The 24,160-nt window shown below is 40.5% G+C and overlaps 2 protein-coding genes across 2 annotated transcripts in view; one reads left to right on the top strand and one right to left on the bottom strand.

Moving 5' to 3' along the window:
- The first annotated feature begins 9,935 nt into the window (after positions 1 to 9,935).
- On the top strand, positions 9,936 to 10,442 carry GREM2 (gremlin 2, DAN family BMP antagonist). The gene has a single exon (XM_074169047.1). The coding sequence runs from the start codon at positions 9,936 to 9,938 to the stop codon at positions 10,440 to 10,442; it is 507 nt and encodes a 168-aa protein (XP_074025148.1).
- Positions 10,443 to 18,229: 7,787 nt separating this feature from the next.
- FMN2 (formin 2) overlaps positions 18,230 to 24,160 on the bottom strand; it is a 164,026-nt gene continuing 158,095 nt past the window's right edge. Inside the window, exons 19-20 of the mRNA XM_074161579.1 lie at positions 19,703 to 19,784; positions 18,230 to 18,256 (exon numbers count right to left, since the gene is read on the bottom strand). Coding sequence (XP_074017680.1) covers positions 18,230 to 18,256; positions 19,703 to 19,784 — 109 coding nt within the window. The remainder of the gene's footprint in view (positions 18,257 to 19,702; positions 19,785 to 24,160) is intronic.

Here is a 24,160-nt window from a genome sequence, read left to right as displayed (position 1 = left end):
CCCCAAAACTACTGTAGGTTTCAGTCAGGAGGACTGATGCTTTGTCAGTCAAATTTAAGTAGAAACAAAATGTAAATTAAAAACACTTGAAGCAATAAATCTATGCCATTTTTAGGACAACTTCATGAAAATACAGCTGCAATGGTTCTTGCAAGTGGCGTATTGGAAAGTAGTGGGATACATAGCTGAAATTTTGTCTGTATGGGAATTTGCATGCTACCTAATAGAAAGACTAGCCTGTAGGATATTGAGATAAGAGCAATTCTTACTTGAACCATCTGTGTTTCAGCTTTATAAATAGGACGTTGGCTTACAAAAATTCATAATATAAACACTAGACTATAAATAACTTCTTAAATTTTTCAAACAGGCTACTTAAGACTCATAATGTAGTAAATGAGGATAGTGTCTTGAATAGAGACCCTGAAAGAATACAAGTATCTGAATCTACCAGAAAATCTGGAAAATTTAAATGTTACTTCTCTGTCGATTAATCTCGTGTTTCTCATATACAAGATTACATGCCACCTTTTGATTTTTAGAAGTAATTGCATTCTTTTGACCATTAAGAGAAGCAAGCAGAAATTCTTTGGAGCACTTTTATGATGCTTTAATGTACAGGCCTCAGTTTTCTTGTAGAACAGATCTCATCCAAGTGTCCTCTTCTGGGAATAGTGCAAGTACAGTAATGCACATATATTGAAGACTAATCTTCTCCCTTATTGTGAGCTAGAAAAAGAGCCATGTGCTCTGGAAGTAGTGCTTTGTTTGAAGCTACAAAGCAATAAAGCTCCTAAATCCATCTCTGTCCTATCAAAACTCAGGGAAACTGTATTGGAAATTTTCATACAGAACCATTTTCATATACAAAAGTGTAACATTTTAAAAGAAAAGCTTGCCTAAGTGTAACAAATCTGGATTGATCAGCAAAAACAAGAGCATTGCTGCCATGCGGTGCAATTGAAAGATGTTGGAAAAGGTCCATTCTCAGTTAATTTGTGACCTCCAGTAACTCACTTCCCCTCTGTGCTCAGTTCTGGTCCCACCATATGTTGCTCACCAAGTTAGTCTACAAATATTTGAAGTTCTATTGCTTAGTCAGGCACTGGTCTTGGATGAGATTTCTATGTTCTGTTGTAATGCAAACAACAAAAATATAATGGAGACCGCTCGTTGCAAAATAGTCTTTTGTAGTATCGATTCTCCAGTGAGGAAGCAATGAAATGAGCTATTGTATTTAAATGCTGAACTTTCCCCATTCTTGTGTTGACTATCTTCCTTTCCAACAGGCTGAGGGATGGTCACAAATGAAGACATTTGCTCAAGCCACCGCTTCCCTTCTGATTTAGTTTTTAGTTTCCCAAGGGCAGAAGTCTGCTGTTTTCTCCTGAACGAAATGCTGCCAAATGGGAGTATACCAGCTGCCTTCTGCATAGAAGAATAAAGTTAAATGCAGGCTTTTACTGCTCGATGGCCAAAGTGTTCATATGCAAACAGAACTGACTTGCCTATTTGGATCTCTTTATCACATGCTGAAAAGCTGAGGAGCACTGAGAAGGCAAACAAGTATCTTTTCAACCTGATTCACTCTTGTAAAGAGATGTTTTTTAGATCCCTAGGAGAGCTAGCTTTCAGTCCTTTCCAAAAAGCTATTCTCCTTGTATCCAAGGAGTTTTCTTTTATTAATTCCTCCCACCCCCTGACTGTAGCATTCTCCAAAACCAGGTTGGGAGAAAGAAAATCAACCTCATGGACGGCTAGCAGAAATCTGTTTTTATTTTGTGGGTTTTTCCCTCCTCCTACTCCCCCTTTTTTCCCCAGTGTTGCATGTGCTGCCAGTACTGATGACTACCCAGACACTTCTGAGTAGGACATCTCACTCTGCTTGGGACAATTCACATGTGCTCACCAGGCAGACATTTGTCTGTGGTTGGCTCTAAAACCACAAGTTCCTGAAGCTGAAATTGCAACAAAATTTAGTTTTAATCATAACAATATTCGAAAAGACTTTGTCCAGTTACCTGTTAGTATGCAATCTGAGTTCTGTGTATTCATGTTCCCCTAAAAATGGCATTGCTACCATCTGAGCTACTGTAGGATGACTTAGGTTTTACATTTGTTGCAGCTTTTCTTCCTCTTTATTTTACCTTTCCTGTGTTAAAATGATAAGTGCTGACATAGTTGTGGAATCAAATCTTTGCTGCTGATAAATACAGAGCAGTATGAAGTTGATAGTGTTTTGCTTCACTGTATTACCTGGCTAACATTTAGCCTTAAAAAAACCAAACTTGCAGCATGGTTTCTTCCACTATTTTCTTCTACTTGAGTGATTGCCTTAGTAATTGCATTTATTATATGTGTATGTGTTTTTTGGGATGCATTGGTATATGTCATGAATATAAGTGTTATTGAATGTATCTCAAAGAAAAATACTGGGGGTTGGCTTCACTAACACTTCCCCCCTCCTCCCTCCAGACTTCTGGAACTCTAGTTCATGTCTTGGATATAATAGGTAAAAACTGATATCTCAGCTAATGAAATCTTGAGTGACTCTCCTCACAAACTCCTTGTCCTGGCTTTGAAAAATGAGAAACTTCTCTCGATGCCTCCAATACTAATACTACTTAAAAAAAATAAGGTGAAGCACAGGTTTAGAAGCTATGCAAGATAAGAAGGATTCAGCCTGTGGAGAATCTAATACCGTATATCAGTAATACAGTATTTAAATCAATATAGTTCCTGGCAGGATGTCAGTGCAAAAAGGAGCACTGGAGTAATGTGATCTCTTAACTCTGATGAAGTGGGCAGCTGCATTCAAACCTGTTTCAAATGAGCTTGTCTGAAGTTCCTGAGAGAAGGAATGGTTCAATGGTTATAAACATTCAGTTCTGGAGGCAGTAAAGGTAGATTAAAAAGAAGGAGGACAAAATGTGAAGGAAAAACCCAACATTTGAGCTGGTTAGGTTTAGTGCCAAGGGTGAGTTCAAAACCTTCAAGTTTTCTTCATAATTGTTCCTGTCCTAAAAAGAACATATCTGACACATTACACATTGCTGAATATGGCAGGAGTAATTGGCTGAGTCCTTGATTCTTCTTATATTTTTGTGCATGGACCAAGAATTCTTCTAAACTCCCAGCCTCTTCAGGGAAAGTTTCAGATAAAGCTCTCGGTTGTAGAAAATCTATAGTGAGAGCTGAAATTAGTAGGAAGCAACATCCTCTGAGTTGCTTTCAACTAGCTTTATCTTGGGATAGACTGTCCCCACCAGTATCTTTGTCCTATGTACTTTGGTTTTCTGGATGATGTACTCTATTTTTCAATATTTTCAATTCAGTGTCTTCAGGAACTCTTTTGATAAGGAGAATTTCTAAGTTCTGGCATTATGGTGGAAATACTGTCCTCTCCTGAAGAACATGGGCTGGCATCAGTGAAATCCAACCCCATCTTGCCCTTTCAAAAACAGAACAAGAGCCTGGACAGGACAATATGGTTCCTGTGTGTCCCGGTTTGAAGTAAAACCGAACCAATTTTCTGTTCTGTAACTTTACATCCTAGCTAGGCCTCCTCTAACTCTCTGAAATTAACGGCATATTGTGGAGAAAACTGCTCGTTCTCAGAATGACAAGACCAATGTTTGTGCTCCATGCCAAAGAATGGTACGCAGAGAGGCCCTTGCTTATAGTTATTGCCATAACAACCAAGGTCAGCCAATTTCGTTATTTGCCCCCTTAGAGGGTCGGAAACGGAAAAAACGTAGAGGGGTCACATCGGTGGGGAGGAGTGGACAGGACAGGTGACCCAAACCTGACCAACTGGGGTATTCCATCCCATCTGCCCCATGCTCAGTATAAAAGCTGAGGGATCAAAGGGTCAGCCGGCTTCCTGCGATGGCCGACGTCCAGAGAGGACTCTGTCTGTTCATCTGCCTTTGATCCCGATCCGTGTGTTCCTGACTCCAGAGCTGAATCCAGTTCCCATTCGTCACTGAGTCCAGTCTGGGACTTCCCTAGTGCCTGCTGGTGATGTGACTGTCATCCTGGGAGCTTGATACGGTTTTGTATATATTGTATCTATTTCATTATTTTCTTCTTTATTTTTATTTTAATATTAATTCTTCATTAAAGTAGTTTAGTTCATTCTAAACTTCTGAATCTCCTTATCTCTTTCTCCTCCTCTCTCCTCTTTTTGGGGGGGGAGAAGGGGGGGGAAGGGCCATCTGTCGGTCCAGTTTTGGTAAATTTGGCCGAAACCACGACACTGTGGCATCCAGACTGCAGGGAGACCTTTCCTGTTTCCTTCAAAGCTTTGTGGTGTTCCCTGGGGGCTTGCTTTGTCCTCTCTCGGGGAGAGGTGTTGGTGCAAGGGAGAGAGAAGGATGGATCTCCTTGGTGGGAGAGAGAGGGAAGGATGAAGAGGGGGAAGGATCTCCATCCAAGGCAGTCAGTGAGGGTACAAACACTTTATGAAGTCTGAAAGAAGTGTTTTCTTCCTCTACCACCTACTGCTAGGGCTGTGATGCAACAAAACAGCTTTCTCTCAAATCACTATAGAAGGTTCTTAGAGGGCAAGAATGCAAAAACTTCTGCTTGTAGTGGCATTACTTATTGTTTTTCAAACAATTACTCCCTTTGGTGTTGCATGCAGTGGTTTTAAAAAGTGATGCTTAGTATTCCTGGTCCATGGTAACTCTTCTTTACTGCTGAAATGCAGAGATTTTTGTATCTGAATAACACATTCTAGCTCCAGTACTAGGTTTTCTGAGGTTTTTTTTTTAAGTTTGGCTCCCCCACCCCCCAGCCTGCTACATTCCTTCTTGTTGTGGCTGACCTCAGTCTTGGCAATTTAATAATGAGAATCTATTAATGATGGAATAATTTACTAAGAGACCCATGGCTCTGTGAAAAGAAGATACAGTACAGTGTTCAGTTATTGCTGACATTGTTGAGACACAGGAGCAATAGTTTCCAAATGATACTTAAAAGGGAGAAGTTAGCACCAAACGCCTCCCTTGCACAAAGATGCCTGATTTGTATAGATTTTATGCAAATGTTGTACCATTAGAATCATGCCTAACTATTAATAAATTAAATAAATAGCATTTTTGGCTTCCTGGTAGAGAATCTGATATTTCCTGGCTTCCCACATCTGTTGCTAAAGCCAAGTTTTAGTTCTTTGAAAAGTTATTGCCTGGCTTGTCTTCAAGGAACACTTCTTGTGTCCCATCGTAAATGCTGAGAACTGACCATGTACACCATGTTCTTACATTAATATATGTAAGGCTGGTTTATACGGAATAGGTCTAGTACGAAAGTAAGTGGGCAGTAGAAAACATTTTGGTGACAGGGATTCCCACAGTCAGCCGAACAGCTGATCCTGAAGGAGAGCTCTCGTGTCTCTGAAGTTTGCAGGATGGAAACTGGAAAAGAGTGATGCAGGTGGTCAAATGTGACTGTGTATGTACTGTGCCACACAATTGTACCTGATTTAATATAACCTATAATGCCTGTCTTTTGCTGGTAGTTGAAGAGAAACTATTTTCCAAGGCAAACTCTTCAGCTGTTAATTAAATTCAAAATTTTCAAAAAGTAAAGTATCTCTGAATGTGTTCATCATCTTCCAAGTCACTGGCTCTTATGGTGCTTTTGATCTGTGTAAGATAGGTCTATAGTACTAAGTCTTCTTCCATGTGCATTTACAGGCTGAATCCATCCTGTGGCTAAGCTACACAGGTAGGCTCTCAAGTAAGACAGGTTTTGCAGATTTCTTTTTTTTTAAACCATTGGCTGTGGCAATCTTCCAGTTACATCTCTCTCTTTCTGTCCACCTGCAACCCTGAAGTGAGCTGATCTATGAAACAGGAATTCCAAGCCAGAAACTGCATCCTGAGCTGAGAAACCGATCATACCGTTGAAAACCAGTGGAAACAGTGGAGCAGTCACTCCACACAGATGGGCACCAGCACTACCTCCTGCCCTGTCTTTCAGACCATAGCACCCACTTCTGCGCTGGGGGACTTCTCCAAAAATGATGCACTTGAATTCTGAGGTCAAATCCAATACTACAATTCCCAGAGAAGTGCACTAACTGCAAAACTATAGGCTATTTTGGGGGTTACACTACTGCCTGTCCTGCTCCAGAGCTGGATTGCTTTCAAGAATGCATGAGTTATAGGGCCAGAAGGTCAGTATGCAAGAGGGAGCCTGCCTTGGTAGATATTTTATGTTACACAGTAATTGGATACAAAGAAGAAATAAAGCTAAGGGCACACATGGGGATCCTAGGTCTTCCCCTCCCAGCTGAGTGCCCTGACCTCTCCGGTTTATAGAGCTGGATCTTGGCGTTCTTGCCTCCTTGGCCAAGGACTTTTTACACTCCTGAGTACCTGAGAGCCCAGCTCCAGCACAGGTTTGATGAGTTTATGAACTCAGACTTGATGCTGATTTCCTTATCTCAAAGAGACAAAAACTTAGCATGTGAAATGTGAAGGTAGCTGGGCCTTGTTTGGTGTCTGGGCTAAGGTTAAGTTATTTTCTGTGGCAGCTCACGTGCTGGAAAAAAGAGGTGGGGGGAACTGGCAGCAGCTGGCAATGACACCTGAAGAAGCTGAAAACTGTCACATGGGAGCTTCTATTGGCTCTGCCATGGGAGCCCCCAGTACAGCGGGAATGGTGAGCCCAGGCTGGCATTTGTGCAAGATTTAGAGGTGTTGGTCTCTTGAGACAGTTCTCACTTGCTTGGTCTCAGCCACGTGCTGTCACATTCTGTGACATCTAAATAGGACAGAACTGCCCCGTTCTTGCCAGACACCAGATTCTTCTCCAGTAGGTTTTGTGTTTCTTCTTATCCCACTTTGCCCGCAGGCAGACAGCATTCACCATTTTGCTTTGCATTCAGACTGAGTTTACCAAAATGATCTCTGAGAATACTGAGGTTTCTCTTCACTTTGCTTGTGAGTACTGAAAATATATGTAGTCCTTGGCATGTTGCTGGCACCAGGTGACCTTGTTTGCACCCTTACTTGCTTGAATAGGGGGTTTGTGTGCCAGGGCTTAGAAAGGGGTGATTTGCAGGCTAGTAAGGGGCAACCCTGTAATTAGAAATTCCACGATCTGACAGGATGCACATTTGACCTGCTAGTGTAAAATAGATTATTATTCTATTATGTAAACATTTTAAGATCCAGGTTTGATAAGGATCAATGGCAGAAATAGAGGGTGCATTCCTACCTGTCTGTAGAATTACTTGCTAACATGTACTGCAGCGGTTGATTTATAACCTTACAATAGTGGCTTTGATTAATAATGCTTTATTAGTTATAAACAAAGACTTACTGAATAAATCCTACTTACTCTGTTGAATGGCTCTCCATGCCTACATAAAACTATTTCAGTAATTAGAAAGCTACTATAATATTTCTCTATATTGTAGACTTTGCGTCGCTAGCTCTCTGTCAACTTTCCTGAATTCCTCCATAGGCTTTCTACTTGACCCCATCCTTGACACGAGAGGGAGATGGGTTCTTCTTACATTTTGTGATGAGAAAGGGCGGATGTGGTAAGACAGGGTTTCCCATAGAAAACAGGAAGGAATGGAGGAAATAGTGTGTCTCTCATCCTGATGTACTTCTGAACCTGTACCGTCCTCTTCCCTTCTCAGAGAAATGAGACTGGAGAGGAGATATCCCTGCTGAAAAGGACCAAACTCGCTCCCTGAAGGACAGTAGAGTTATCACAACTGCTTTGTGGGCTTGCGTTTCAAGAGAACAGTAGAAAAGTACTCCTGAGGAGTGTTAGTGTAAGGCATCTTGTGGAGGGCTCACCTTTTTCTTTTTCTTGAAGATGTAGGCTTGTAGCTCCTAGTTTTTTTCTTCCCCTTTCTATACAAAACACAAAACGGGGGATCAGTTGTTTTATCTACTACTGAAATGTAGCCATCAGTGCCGAATAACATGGAAACAGTTTGAAAGGAAGCGTGGAACACTATATTCAACTGAAACTAATTACCTGATTAGGTTTTGGCCTAGCTGCGTGGGTTGACATCCAATGGTCTTGGCGACAATACCTCTGAGCAAAGCCAAGTCTAGTCTTGCTTCATTTAAAGACTCTGGACAAAACTTCTGGACTTGTGTGCTGAATGCTAAGCAGTGTGAAAATAGGCCACTGATTAAAGTACCCATGGCTACAATCGGTGTCAGTGGGCAGCTGGCACAGTTGCAGATGAATGAGCCAATTCGGGTTTTAGAAATACTTTTTTACATTTAAAGGTGGTTCTGTTTCAATCTGGTGAAATTTAACTGCATCAGAACATCCTCCGTTCACAGCTATAGGATTAGCACTTTCCTTCAGCACTTCAAACTTCTCTCCTTAGAAATTTAGTCAAAGTCTGACACTGAGATCTCATAAACTTAGAAAATCACCTAAAGGGATGTTACCTCACCTAGTCTGAGTCTGTTACAGTAGTTCCTTCTCTTTATCTCCATAGGGGTTAAATGCGTTAGAAGTATTTGTTGTTGTTGTTGTCTTCTCTTGCACCTTTGTCACAAACACTTTTTTGATCTGTTGGTGTCTTTGGAAAATGGCATGGTCTCATGTTAGCAGTACCTATGCAGCATCTCAAGTGTCTATAGTGGTCAGACATATCTATATTTACTAGTGTGATGGTAATATTTTGTCTTGGCATCACTCTAAAGGGCAAAAAAAAATCATTACTTGGAAGGATTTGAGGCTTTACTGGGAAGAGACAGTTGAGTCTTTGATCTATATATAAAAATACAGTCCATTAAGAACAAAGGTGAGCAGAGCACTTTTAGAAAGACTTGACGTGTCCTTGCCTCTGAACGGGAAGCTTCTGGGCTGCACTCACTTCTGGCACCCCAGAGAGCCTCTGTTCTCCCTTGCCAGGGAGAACAACGTGAAATGAAGTGTCAAATGAGTCGTGGCAGTTTACTGGTGAGCACTGACTTTATGAGGAAATTTAGTATGTCTACTCTGATATCCTGGAAGCACATTGAGACACATTACTAAACTGAATTGGACAAGTGGTTGATGAAAATCCAAGATCTGGTAAGAGATGCTCCACAGAACAAGAAATCCTAATAGACAACCATAGGAAAAAAAATTTTTGCCAACTGGCTGACTATTTTTACTTAGCAACTGCCTTATGCTCTACCGTATTCCTTAACATCTAAAATAAATATTGAATTCTCTCCTGTTTGAAAACCTTCATAAACCATTTGCCTAAGAGGTGTTGCAGTAATGAAGTCTTCAAAGTTGTGTTTAAGCATTTCCTCTTACTGCAAGAATAAATCCATCAAGTTTTCGGCCTCCCACAAAGAGAACAAATGCAAGACTGTAGGTGCCATAAAAGCCCCAAGAAACTTCAGAAACAATTTAAAATAATAAAAATACGCTTTTGGACATCTCTCTGTACTTCTACGTGGAACGAGGCTGGGCAGGGACTTGGGGGCTGGAGAAGCAGATAGGAGTTCACCTTGTATAACCTGGTTATTCCCTTCCCTTCTCCACCACCGTCCCCAAATCAGCTGCCACAGTATTGGCAGGAGTGTCCTGAGCCTTCACTAGCCAGGCATTTGCCCAGCTATTTGGCCCAGGATTTCACAGAGAAGGAGGAAACCTTTCTGACTGAAGCTTCTGTAAAAATCACTACTTCAGTGATCAAAGCAGCAGTGTCCCCATGGGGGAAAAGAGAGTAGTTGGAGAGCTTGGGGAGGGCGGGGGAAGAGCGATGTGACTTTCCACAGGGCCTGGCCTCTTCATCACCCTAGAGTAGAGCTAATCTCCTGGGAAAAGTGGTGGGATTACAAAGGCAGTAAGATCTCCACTTGTTTAAAAGCAGGCATAAAGTTCAACTCCATTACAATTTTGTGGTTTGAAAACGTGTCTCTCCTAACAGCTACTTGTGTTGCTGTTGCAGGATGATTTGGAAATTTGCCTTGTCCGTTTTTCTGATGGCAGCGCTGGTTCGAGTAACAGACACCAGGAAAAATCGTCCTGCAGGCGCCATTCCCTCGCCTTACAAAGACAGCAGCAGCAACCACTCGGAGCGGAGGCAGCAGCTGAATAAGGAGGTGCTGGCCTCCAGCCAGGAGGCCCTGGTGGTCACCGAAAGGAAGTACCTCAAGAGCGATTGGTGCAAGACGCAGCCCCTGCGGCAGACTGTCAGTGAGGAAGGCTGCATTAGCCGCACCATCATCAACCGCTTTTGCTATGGGCAGTGCAACTCCTTCTACATACCACGGCACGTGAAAAAGGAGGAGGAGTCCTTCCAGTCCTGTGCTTTCTGCAAGCCGCACAAGGTCACCTCTTCGACTGTGCAGCTGGATTGCCCTGAGCTGGACCCACCTTTCCGACTCAAGAAAATTCAGAAGGTCAAGCAGTGTCGGTGCATGTCTGTGAATCTCAACAACTCAGGCAAACTGTGAGAGCAGGAGTGTAGCAACTGCTTGGTGTTGCCCCTATCAGATTTACTGCTGCCTCTGCTCCCACTGAGCAGACTGTCCATTTTGTTGTTTTTTTTCCCTTTTTTTTTTTTTTTTTTTTTTTTTTTTTTTTTTTGTGTTTTGTTCTTTTTCAGGAGGCATCCCTCCAGCAAGGAAAGGCTCCTTGTCGCTTGCCTACTGGAATAATGCTTTTTAATGGGCTGTTAGGCACTTCACCATAAAGTTTCATTGTATTTCCAATATCATCTGGCGCTTGAATCTTCTGGAGAGGAGCAGGCTCCCAGACGTTGGGATTGATCATCTAAGTGACCAGTTGGCTAAATCCAGCATTAAATGTTTCCACTGTGTGGAGTAAAGCCCTCTGCCCTACACTCCAGTTCGCTCCACAAGATGAGAACGCCTTCCCCGTGCTTTGGTCCAGAGCTTGCCGCTCCCATTTGGAAATGCTGGGGTGCTGCCAAGGACTTGGGGACGCAGATGAGGGAGAATAACGAGGAGTAATGTGCGAAAAGCAAGTGAGACTCTCTGATGAGGCTCATCTCCTTAAGACAACTTTAATTGTGCAATGACAAACAGTTCCGGGCTCGTTGTCTGAATGGCAGATGAGAAGCGAGGGGGAGTGGGCGAGGCGCTGGGTCAGCCCCCGTGACCACAGAGCAGACTGAGGGTGGGTTCGGATGCTGTTGTGGCTAGAGCATATTGAACACGTGGTCTCTGCAGCAGTGTTTATTTTGTAACCTAGCTATAGTAAACAGCTGTTTAAAGTATTATAGACCTAGCCATGTATATTTTTCTTGTGGCAGAATATGCCAGAGATTAAAACGTGTTGAGTAAGAGACTTGGTTGCTAAGTCAGCTGCCTGGCTTGAAATGGACATGGTTTAACTAGGCTTTTGGTAGATTTTTGTGTGTTAGATATGTGTGTGTTTCTTACTCCAAAAAGGACAACATCCATTTATGACCTTATATTTAAGCCTGCTTAGACCGGGAGAGGAGCTGAGAACAATTAAGGGAACGATGTTTCACTTAAGGTATAAAAGCACTGTCACAGAAAGGACAAAATTTGGTCATTGCTGGACTGAATACAAAAGCTGCATCAGTGTCATCAGGTTTTGGGAGTGGTGTGTTTCCCATGATCGGAAACCATGTTAATGTGTTAGTGTTAAAGGACAAACCCATCAGTCAGTGCTGCTGGAATGGGACACAGCTGTAAGCACAGGGAGAGAGTAAGTTGTAATTGCTACAGTACTGGTGGTCCACTCAATTTTTGAGTCCTACATAGTCAGCGTTGATGAACACTTGCAGTTCATTTTAAATCATACTGTGTTGTTATTCAGTTGATGGAGTTTAGCATGTCCTGTATATCCCGTTTGTTCCAGTTCTGGTCTGTATTAGTCCCAGCTGCATTAAAATCCTATGTCTCAAAACAAACCAGCCCCTTCCCCCAAACCAAAGCCCGTGCGTGCTCAATTGTCTGAAGCTTACAAATTAAAAATGACACGCCGACTCCCTGATGCATGTCTCACAGCTCAGCATCTGCATTTAGTGAAACCAGCTTGCTGTGGGAGCCCTTTCCTGCCAGCCTCTTCGCTTGCAGCCACTTCAAGGGGTTAATGTGTTCAGCACTCTCTCCAGCCAGGGCTTCAGTGCCACAGGTCTCTATTATGTGAGGCAGGCTGCTCTAAGAGGCTTTCAGGACTGAGCTCCAGGAGAGCTCACCAAGCGGTTTACGGGGATTGGCACGGGAAGGATGAGGTTGGTTGGGTCCGTTAGCCCTATTACGTGAATGGCCATGGCTTTTCTGCTGTGATCTGTCAGCGTGTCAGAGGTGCAGAGGGAGACTCCTCGGACAGGGATTCCTCGGAGGCTGCCAGCACCGTGCCAGCCACCAAACGGGCACCGTTCAGTCTGGGCTTGAGAGTGTTGATGTGGGGTGGGGGTGGGGGAGGGGCGGGGGAGGAGTGGCAATAGCTATAGTCTACTAAGACTCCAGGGATCTCGGTCTCCACTTGAAAGAAATGGACTGAAAAAGTCAGGCATTTTGGACTAGGGAAAGAAAAGCACCCTAGCAACCTCAGTTAAGAAAAAAGTGCAAGAATCTTTAAGCTATGCCCTGCCTGGGTTTTTCACCAGTTTGCAATATGAATATGCTGCAGCTTAAAGCTCCTTCTAGGAGCTGTGTTTATGTAAAAACTGAGTTGAGCTTGTAATGGTTAAAACTGTATTTAATTCTTGTTTTATAAATGAAAACAAAAATGAAGAAATGCTTTAAGTATAATGTAATTATTTTATAGGTCTACTATTAAATTATAGATTAAATAATAAAGCTACTTTAGGGTTATATGGCATCCAGGTGTACGGGCTTTGCTTCAACACCTTGTGTCCAGCTGCTCTCTAATCAGTATATTCTCTGGCTTCCTTTTGACCCTACCAGATGCAGGTAAATGATGGCTCACCCTGACAGCTTGGGAAAGCCTAGCTACTTCGTTCCTTGTCGCCCACCCCCTCCAAAAGTACCTGCAAGGCAAGGGGTGTGAGGACCCGGGGAAAAAAAAAAAATGCACTAATCCTAGATTCTGAAGTTGATTCTGAATGCACAAATTCTGTCCTTTTGGGCAACTGACAAGATGACAACCAAAGCTCCAATGACTGAACTGCTGGGATCGTTTGAGGTCAGAGAAGTAACTATGACCCTGACCTAAGTGGTTTTGCTTAACATATGGCTAGATCCTTATGTCATAGGCGCCAAACTACTCGCTTAAAAATATAAAAAAAGATTATATCTTAAGATATAGGTGAGCTTTAATTGTTGCTATCAGCTCTTGAATGAGTACACTGTATGTCTCTCAAGAGGTAAGGTAGCGTTTTGTTGGGTGTTTTCTTTTTTCTTCCCAACCCAGAGAAAAGATGGTCGCTAAACAATCTTGAAGGAAAACTTTAGTGAGGAAAGAGAGTTCTTACACTGGAGAATGAACGTCCACATAACCAGAAGAGATGCCTGTCGTGAGTCTTGAAAGAAGCAGGAGCAACTAAACCACAAGTAGCAAGAGAGGGCTATGTCTCTTATGGCGCTACAGCCTGGAGGTGGTCTCTTCCCTATCTCTTGCCCAAAACCTCTTATAGTTCAGCAATTTAATGACTTTGGGGATTATATATATATATATATATATATATATATATATATATTTTTTTTTTAGTAGCTGTTGGTTTTGAGAATTACTGTTTCACTGTGCTTTAACTACCTAAGCATGGTCAGGGCCCTCTGCTCAGAACTTGCAAGTGCCTCTGTCAGCTGAATCAAAAGGAGTTCCGGCAACCATCTCACAGAATCATAGGATCATTCAGGTTGGAAAAGACCCTTGGGATCATTGAGTCCAACCATCAACCCTACTCCACAAAGTTCTCCCCTACACCATATCCCCCAACACTGCATCTAAACGACTCTTAAACACCTTCAGGGATGGTGACTCAACCACCTCCCTGGGCAGCCTATTCCAGTGTCTGACCACTGTCCCCTCCAACACCCCTTTCGCATTCCCGCCTGTCTCTTAGCCACTCTCCTGCTTTGCAGGTAGTATCATCACCCAGCACCCACCTGAACCTCTACTCTTTGTGGTACAGCCTAGACTCCAGCTCTCCCAGCCTCTTGCTGCCCAACTGCTGAACCAAGGTGCCAGAGGCATATGCTGTAATCCAAAAATCTCCTCCTTATGGGAGCAATCCAAGGGTAGATGAAAAAATCTTCAGGTCAGATAGATCCAGTATTTTTTAAGGTAGAGTGGTGTGGTGGGACAGGGGAAGGAGGGGGACAGTAAATGTTAAGCTCTACCTCCATGGAACTGCCAAGTTGGCAGGGCCCCTATTTGGGGTGAGTGACAAATGAAGATTCCCAGTTTCTAACAGCTTAAATTTGAGCTGCAGCTGGGAATAAATGAAAAAACAGTGCTGACTCAACGGGGATCCTTTACCTTCAGTAAGACACCATCTATTTGAGGCAATGGACTTACCACTGGATGCTTCCACAAGCAGGCTAGATGAATGTCAGGTACAGCACAGGTACAGGTGGGACTGTCATAAGCAAGAGAATGGCCTGGAAAACCTGTTCTGTAATGTGACTCTCATTTGATTGATGGGTAGCAGACATGAATGGTGCTGGGCATCATTTTCTCACTTCTCCCTTTGCTGTTGTTTACACTATCTTCAGAAAAACTCAGCTCAATCAGTTTCCACTTATTCTGTCCATACCATCTTAAAATTGGTGTAGCTTAAATAACTGATATAATGAACTTGGCATACACTCAGCTCTGCTTATTAACCTAGAGTATGCAACAAAATAATTGCAATGCAAAGACTTGCTCTATCTTATCTCAGTAAAATTAATAACTGCTTCCAACTTCTTAAGCTGATCACTGAAAAATCAGGCAAGAAAAAATAAATGTCAACCTATGGAAGATACTACACTCCCACTGCCCCTGTTGGTTAATACTTAACTGACTTTTGGAAGTGCTTTGGGATGATGAAAGGTACTACAAAAAAGCTAACCAATACGTCATTACACATGACAAAGTACCATGTGTCTGAAAGGCTTCAATTTGCAAGTGAAACACCATGAATTGTCCTAGCTCCTTATAAAAAACAGATTGTTATTCTCAGTAAGTCACGTCTGCTGCTCAGGTATGAAAGTCCTTATTTAGCTGCTGCATTTATTTAAGTAACCGTGAGCAATATGGGGTCTTTGTGATCAAAAAAGACTCAATTTTCTCTGTGAGAACTCTTGTAGGACTACAAGCCAACTCTAAATGTAGTATGCCTGATGTTGCAGTAAATGGAGGAGGGGGGAACAACAGAGCGTTCAAGTGTCTTTAAAACACACACAAACAAACAAGCAAAATAACATTAGTCTAGAATTCTGTAAAAAGCCGAGTGTGCCACTGAAAAAAAGAGCAGTGGTGAAATTTATGCTGGGAATCCACTCTGGGAGCTAGCTTTGGTGCTACACATATTGGGCTGCTTTACTTTGTATGGACGTTTAAAGACAGGCTGGAGAGAAGCTATGTGAGAGGGACATGTTCAATCAAGTAGGTTAGGCCTGAGTAAAAGGAAGGAGGAAAAATCTATGTAGCAGCTTGCATCTTAAGATCATAACATTGTACCACCAGCTGCAGTCAGCCTTTGATGCTGTTCTTCAGAGAGGTTTGCAAATAACTTTCAGCATCCATTCTGCAGATCCAGTGAAAAGGGTAGTATGTATGTTTGTGACAGCCCTACCAGGTTGCTGGACAACACTTTCATCATGTAAAATATATATATATATAAAAAGACATTATTATATGCAGATAATAGTTTTTAATGCATGTTTTTGTCCTAATAGCAGTTTCTTGAGACTGTTACGTAGGCAGTGTTAGTAGGAAGAGGTTGCAGTAAGGCATGCACAAGCCGCAGAAGTGAGTGGTACATAGTCTGATTGGGTAAAGGACTGCGAAGCTCCTTCCTACCACCACCTTGGGGAAGAGGTAATGTATCCACATAACTGGAAATTACTGTCACTGTGCTTCCAAAAGGCAAGGAAAGAGAAGGCCTCTTTCCACCAATCCCTTCACAAAGGTTTTTCCTGGATCACAGGAGCCTGAACGGGATGTGGTGCTTTGGGATCAAACGGTTGCTAGCAAATTACAGCACAGCCTGACAGTGAAGAGAGAAGGCAGTTATTTAATTATTATTCCATTTATTTTCATATAAATTAACATTCTAAAAAAATTGAAATAGAAACACTAAATACAGTATTGCACATAGTGATCTTTGTTAGATGATCTATTATTTCATTTAGTATAGTAATATACATACTGTAGGTACTGAAGGGAACAGGAAGGCTACAAATGAAAACATGCTACTGTATCCTCGCACTTAGGAGCAAAGTTAAGAGGAAAAGACTATTGTTTACATAAATACAAACATGGATTTGAATCAGTGCCATTAAAATAGCTTTATTTTTTAAAGTTTTTTCTATAAGTTAGTTGTAACAGCAAATAATGTCTTCTTTTCACTTCCCCAAATAGTAATGTTACTCCCATCAAAACAAAATTTTAGAACTCCATTCTTGGTAATTTATATCCCTGCCAGAAATTATTACGAGTACAGATTTTCACATAGGTTTGTCAGCAACAGGAGACTTGCTTTTCACATAGTGAAAAAAACATCTTTTCTAGTGCTTGGTATATGTGAAGAATAACAGATTCCTGAGGTCATATTTCGCACTCCCTTTTACGACACCCTGTATATTAGCCTCTGGACAGCTAGGAATGTCTCTTGATGTGCTAGATTAGGCAGGGAATAACCCAACTGAACAGGTTAGAGCTCATTTGCCTTACCCCAGTGTCTTTCAGGCTCCAAGGTTGTGAGCGCGTGTGTCCAATTCAGTTGCACACACTGCTTTCAGGAAAAGAGCGCTTTGAAAGAAAAATGTTATCAATCGGGCTCATTGGTTTGGGGCTCTTTAATTAGGACTGGAGGAAGGGGGTGTTATTGGTTGAGCAGATCAAAACTGATATAGTAAATTCTGGATTGCATATAGGAATTAAGCCTGTGGTCTAAAATGGAAGCCCTAAGTCATAGGTTTAAATCATTAACCTCTGAGTCAGGGACACTGAAAGCCTGGACGAAAAGTCTGCAGTTGTGTTAAGTGTGAAATTTATGTCAACTAGTTGGTAGTCTATGTTCTGACACTAGAATTGGCTACTGTTTTCCATAAATGTTAATCCCCCTGTGCATCTTTTAATGGCTCTCTAAAGGAGTTTTAAATTAACTGTAAAGCTAATTCCAAAAGGGAAGTCACGTACATGTGGCCAAATGCCTGTCTGACCTAAGTGATCAGCAGTTAAAACTATACTATACCTTCTAGAGTTCATGTAAAAGTATTAGCTGCTTTATATATTAACAAACTATAATAGCCAAATCTCTCACATACTCTTTATCATAGTTCTGTGCTTTTCTGTGTTTTCCTGCATTTCACGTACTCTTTTTCTTTTTTTTTTTTTAATGCTGGATTTTTGACCCCCATACCACCTGGCATTCACTATCTGGCAAAAGATGAAGTAAAAGTATGCTGCCTTATCGATTTTAAAGATAGTTACAGTAAACATCTTGTTCCACAAATATTTAGTCATGGAGGGCAACCAAACAAGTTGGGAAAGCATTGATTATACTGTATAAACAGCACTTAACGATTCAAAATACAAACTACAAATGCCAACATGAAACGGATACAAACAATTCACTAGGAGTAACATTTCTTTCCCTAATCTAAGTGCAGTGCCATGAAGTATTTGTGTTAGACAGATGTTGCCAGTAGGAATGGAAATGTTTTACTGTATCAAGTAGCATTCTTATGAAGTTCAACTTAATGCAATTTTCAGCATGTTCAAAACTGATGCAGATGCCGCTTTTTACGCATGCTGACTTGGCCTATTTTTAATATACCATACACTTTACAAATATATCATTTTTGAGTGGCAAAGGAGATACAGAGTACAGGGAAGGTGTTTCAAGTCCATACCTAGTCTATTGCTGGGCACTCCATTAAAGTGATTACATTCGTGAATGAATGTACAATAACACATCAATTGGTGGAAAACTCTAGAGAACAAAAAGCGAATTCAAAAAGGTCAAGAAAGCAAATGATCAGGATGATGTAGTTTCCTTCCCCCTCACTCCTCACCCACAGGCATGTTGCATTTTGGTAACCAGGTAACAATGGCTTTTGCTTTTCTTCTCTCAGATTTTCATACTTATCTTTGCTTTCTGAAAAATAAAATAAATTAAAAAAAAAGCACAAAATTGAGTATATATAAAACCACATCACACAAATATGAAAAGTGCAAGCTACATAGGCTAATGTTCAATTATACTTACTGTAGAATTGACTGCACAAATAAATTTCCTTTGAAGCTAGAACTGAGCTAGAATATAGCTAACACTGCTTGTGAAATATTTTTGTTTACTTTCCTTTTCACTCTATCAATTTTTCGGTAACACTGAAAGTCCCAGTTTTAGTACAAATGATAATGATTCAGGAATAATTAAACCTATAGTTATTTCTTAAAAAAAAAGTAAAATCTCCCAGTGTCTTTACATATGGCAAGATATAGGTGAGATGGAGAAGTCCAAATCAATGTTGGTGTTTTGGTTTTTTGGTTTTGGGGTTTTTTTTGTTTGGTTTGTTGTTTTTTTTTTCATTTTAAATAACATCTTGATCTGGTTTCAAATAAAAATTGATAAAATAAAATATAGTTTATAATTCCTAATTAAACTGTTACTCCATTTACATTTCTTGTTGCACTAACCATGGCCAACTCTCCCTAAACGTTCAGAATGAGAAAAACAATAAATGCAACATTATTTCTTCCCGTGTCAGATTATGTTAATTAGAATATAGTAAAGTACCACCTGCTTCATTTCAAGGGTGTGTCACAATAACAGCCATAACTACAAAGCACAAAAGACATAAATCGTGTCTGGAAGGGGACGGGCAGGGACACGGACACACGAAAAAAATCTTCTGTTATAATATTTTACAAATAATATTTAATGACCAGTAGCTACAGGTATAATTTTAATGTGAGGTGCCAGATTAATTTTTCTATAGAGGAATATTTATTTTCTGTAAATCAGTCATGATCCTGGCAATGTTTAGGTAATTGTAGTGGAAAAGTTTCACTGAATGACTAGAATTACTTTTCTACTAACATCATTTATCTGTTTTCAGAAGAATGGTCAGAGCACAGTATTATCTTTTTCTAGGGTTGTTATTCCAAACAAATCCAGCTCAGTGGAACAGAAGCCACTAGTATTTGATACAGGTATCCAACTTGAAAAAATGTGTGCCTATCACAATTCTTCCTTATATTTTGTAACTGTAGAAAAGAGACCGAATACAGACTGAATAATCTTGAAGACTGAAACTGCCTTTCTGCGTTCTAGGTGCATCCCACACCAAGAACGGGATACAGTCAGACTGGCAGGGTGAGGCAATAATACGCTGCTCTTGCTTGTGCTACATCTATTATGTGGAGTAACATTCACAATCAGCATTCAAGTTTGTTAATCTGATACCTTTTATGAAAATGTTAATCACTAGGGAAAAAAAAATAGAACAAAGTACTTCAAGAATAACATATCTATAAAATGCAAAGAGAAAAAGGTAGAAGGAGGGATGGGAACAAAAGTATAGCTACAATTGTTACTTACAATTCCAGAGTCATGTTTTGGTCTTATATTGTATAGCGACTTCCCCTTTTTCTGCCTGCAGACTTCCTCTGCTTCTTTAACTCTGAAGTGAGACATAAATTATAAATATTCCTCTAGACCAAAACCATTTCCAAAGACAGTGCAGTATATAACTTACAAATTTAGGCCTGAGGACACAAGTGGATAACTTTATTCCCCATATTTTCATTAGCGCAATCTGCAAAATAAGACTTGCACTCCATAGGTGTTGCCATACCATCAGACTCTGGCAGTTACAAGGACAGGCATAATCAATGGTATAATTGAGCCTAGTTACAAAAGCAACCAGTATTTACTATGGTTGAAGATTCAAATATATCAGGATTTAAAATACACTAGATGACATGAAGATTACCTTTCAGAGCATTCATATCAAACACTGCAAAGAAAACTCCTTTTCTTTTTATGACTGTTTAAAAAATGTTCTTCATCCGTTTCCAACTGCAGTACTTGCAACTAGAGTTTAAACAAAGGTTCCTAATTTTGTTTGTGTCTAAAATGGCAAAAACAGCTTAAACTAAATTTACAGTCTTCACTCTCTAACTTGAAATAAAAATGGAAAATTGCAGAATCGTTATTAAAGAACATGACTTTTACAAGCAAGGTGGTGCACATCACTATGCACATCTCTTTCTTTCCAAAGCTTAGGGTGAGCAGCAAGGCTTACATCACCCCTGGAGATGAAAACACTTTGAGTACTTGGATGTAAAGAGAGGGGCAGATTCCCAGAAGTTAGGGGACACTTCTTAGTGCTTCCTGACTTGGCAAATGGTACCAAATTAGGGCCATGGGAAATACCACCAAATGCCACATTTTTGATGGGATAAATGTCCTTTTTGTCATGCAGATAGGGAACAAACTGTGAAAGGCAGAAGGCTATACTCGGACTAGGATTCTGCCAGAATCAGTCTGGTGGGTTCAATGGCACGCTGTAAAGTGTTTCTTACCATTTTCAATCATTTTGTAATTCAACCTTACAAACACACATGGTTACTGAAACACTGATTATACAGATTAAAGTTACAAATTCTCTGAGCTTCAAAGACTTTCTGTATGATGGCATTAAATGGTGTGAGATGTGTAATTTTTTTTTTATGAGACAAGAATATTATTTATAAGTAAGAAAGTACAAAATAAAAATGTAAATCCTATATTGGCTTGCTATCGCAAGATTTTAGATGGCACTGACTCTGCCTTTTCATCATTATCCAACAGTGAAAAAAAGGAAACAACAGTAAAATGATATTAAAGAAATGATAGATCCTTGGCTGGTTCATCTCCAGACCACTTGCATGTCTACTGTTTCACTGAGGCTACACAGGGCAGTGTGAGAATCAGACTTTATGTTAGTATTATTTTTAAATATTTTTTGTGTGTGTGGTAAGGGCCAGATTTTGAAAATATAACTCCAGCTGGGTCTGCTAAGCACATTAAAAAAACTGCCTTTGCATTCATCTCTCCTTTATCCAACTTCACCAGACACACCTCGTTCTTTTCATAAGTTTCAAATTTATACTTTCAAAAATTAATTTAAATGTCAGATCTTTTCCAGCACTTCCAACAAGCTGCTCTCTTCATTTGCTGGCCTTATATTTTATTAATGTAGGAAGACCTTTAGGTGCACAGGTGGGCGAAAAAAGGCTTTGAAACCTATTATTTTCAAGCTATAACACTTTCTATATGACTGCAAATCAGATAGATTGCTGCAGCATAATATAGAACAAAAATGTCAAACTGCCAAGTAATTCACCTTTAAAACATATTTAAATAGATTCAGTAAAAGTGGCAGCCAAAACGTGGTGATAGCTTTAAATAGAAACTTATGGGAATGATACAGAATGCAGTAAAATTCAAAGACATTTTCTTTTTCCTAAAACGCCACTTTTTCTTCTGCTTCATGTCCTACTTACATACAAAGGAGGAAAAGTATCTGTGACATTGATCTTCCCATGATCTTTTCCAAACAGTCAGACACATTCCAACCCATCAAAAGCCACTCTTACTAAGTCAGGTTTAAAAAAGCCCATCTATCATACAATTTTCTCTTTTTCAAATACAACTATAGCTGGCTCTCTTCATTGGTAGACATCATTTAAATAAGAAAATGAAATGTTACTTTGGAATAAATTAGTATCAAATCCTGGGGACTGTACAAGTACTACTGAGGTTATCGAAATAACTGTTTTATAGAAGCTATGTAATATATGCAGGTATTCAGACTACTCGTCATGCAAATGACAGCATATGTAACATACAAAAATATTTACCAAACCAGTTCACACAGATCTAGATGTTATTCTCAGGAAATGTCAGGGAATCTTTAGTTCCAGTCTTTGTCCCATCTAAATATTGCCCTTCCAGGACAAATTGCCCACTGCTTGCCTAACATACCAGGTCATGAGATAGCAGAGCTCTCTGTGGGTCCCACGTTAATTCAAAACAAAAATCCTCATACGGAATGGAACCATTGATAATGCAGTGATAGAGGTTATTTTCTAAAAAGCAGGTCCCGTTCAGTGTCACTGTCAGCGTAATACGTCTAAATGTTCTGCTTCTGTTAGAGAAATAGCTATTTGGAGAAAGGCTCTCTCCACTTGAAACAGCAAAATGCTGTTTTTTAACAGCAATAGCAATGCCACTCTTTGAGCGAGGAAGTCAAAACTACTCCGTCCCTTAGGTTGTGCTTGAAAAAATGATCCACAAGCTCTAGACTGAAAAATGACAACCTTAAGCTTGTGCTACCCATTTTTCCAGGATTATGTAAGAAGTTCTGGTCTCACTAATATGGTTGTGGTCCTCAAGTTTTTGGGAGCTTTTGTGAAATTCCTTGGAGTTTGAGCCTGTTTATTCATAGCAACAGGAATGCAGAAGATGAGAAGCATTACTCTCTAATGCACTTAAGACAAAGCTGAGAGCTAGCAGCCGCTCAGTTCCAGTTCCAACCATATCACTGACTCACTGTGTGGGTTTGGGACAGCTCGCTGTCTCTTGGCCCCCATCCTGCTCTCTGTGCAGGAAGGTTCAAGCAGTTGGATACAGCCTCACTGAAGCCAATACGACCTATATGTATGCTTCTTCAGCAAGAAACGTCCTTAGAAATGTAAAGATAGCACACCAAAGGCTCATTGTTAGGAGGCTTAGTTTATGACCATGTTAAACCTGGAAGCATGGAGAACTGTGTAAATCTACAGCTGTATCTATAAAAGAAAAGTTGGCAGACTGCTGAAACATAGAGACAAAGGCCTTTAGCTTTCCACAGCGCTAAACCATAAACCAGCGGAAGTTGTATCAATTTCTGTATTGTGCAAGTATATTTTCCGAAGACTGATCATTCAACTACATTAGGATCTTATTAAATGTAAAATTAAAATAACCTAAACCTTCTGGAAGAGCAAAAGGATGTATTTTGATATGAACATCAGTACCATTTAAACTGCAAGATCTAGAAAAGCAGATAAAAGGTTAACTTTGAAGTAAGGGCAATAGTCTTAATTCAGTTGGAAAATAACTTTTAATTGCCACTGGCAACTTTTTGTCAGCTTCTTAGGTTTCTTCACTGGCCCTGAATGATTCTTCATCTCCCCATCCATGAAACTAACAAGATTTAGGCAAAACCACTTTTTTTCTGTCAACTCATGCCTGGTTCAAGTCATATTTCTCACCATGGCAAATTCCTGCATACCTTCCTCTTGCTCAAGCTTTTCCTACACTACTTTCCATTGACTTTGGTGACACCCTGTAAGTGGGTGTAAGATGATAACCTAAGAACAAAATGGTGCAAATATTGTACGAACACTAGTGGTTATATCAAGAAGACTGGGTTAAGTATTCAACTATGGTGGTGGTTAGAGATTCATGAAGAAATTAATGGATCTAATTCAATACTGGGAGGAGCGAAGAGGATATTTGGAGAAAACAACATAAGAACTATGAATCTGTGAGCCTCCCAACAGTCACAAAAGGGGAAGCAATTGCAGACAATGACATACTTCCAGGCTCCAGGCCAAAGTGACATTGCTGCTCTGCCAATACAGAGCACAAAGAACTCAAAGAGCATGAAACAGTTAAAAAGACATTCCTAGGAAAGGAGTGGGGATTCAATTGCCAGGCCCTATGTGGAAAGATAGGCTGCCACAGGGGGAGGCTGTGGAAAAAGAGTCTGAGGAAGGTGGGTGTTCCCTGGTTCCTGAGAATTATGACCCTTAGGCAAAGGCAGGCATGTGTATAGATTGATTTATTGTTCTGAAGATCTGTTTTTACTTAAACTATTTAGTTCTACGCTACTAATACTTTCTGTTGTAGAAGCTCTTCAGTCCCTTTATACAGAGCTATTGCTCTCAAGTGCAACCAAGTACTCAGAAGCAGGACAGATGCTCAAGGCATGATCTGAGAGTAGGCAAGTAAGATGGAGGTGACAAG

Source organism: Numenius arquata, chromosome 2 (assembly GCF_964106895.1).
Source record: "Numenius arquata chromosome 2, bNumArq3.hap1.1, whole genome shotgun sequence".
NCBI classification, from domain to species: Eukaryota; Metazoa; Chordata; class Aves; order Charadriiformes; family Scolopacidae; genus Numenius; species Numenius arquata.
Note: the sequence above shows the minus strand (reverse complement) of the source record. Positions and strands in the feature narration are given on the sequence as shown.

What these genes read in the sequence shown, in the direction of transcription:
- GREM2 (XM_074169047.1), top strand. Translation starts at nt 9,936, where the DNA reads ATGATTTGGAAATTTGCCTTGTCCGTTTTTCTGATGGCAGCGCTGGTT.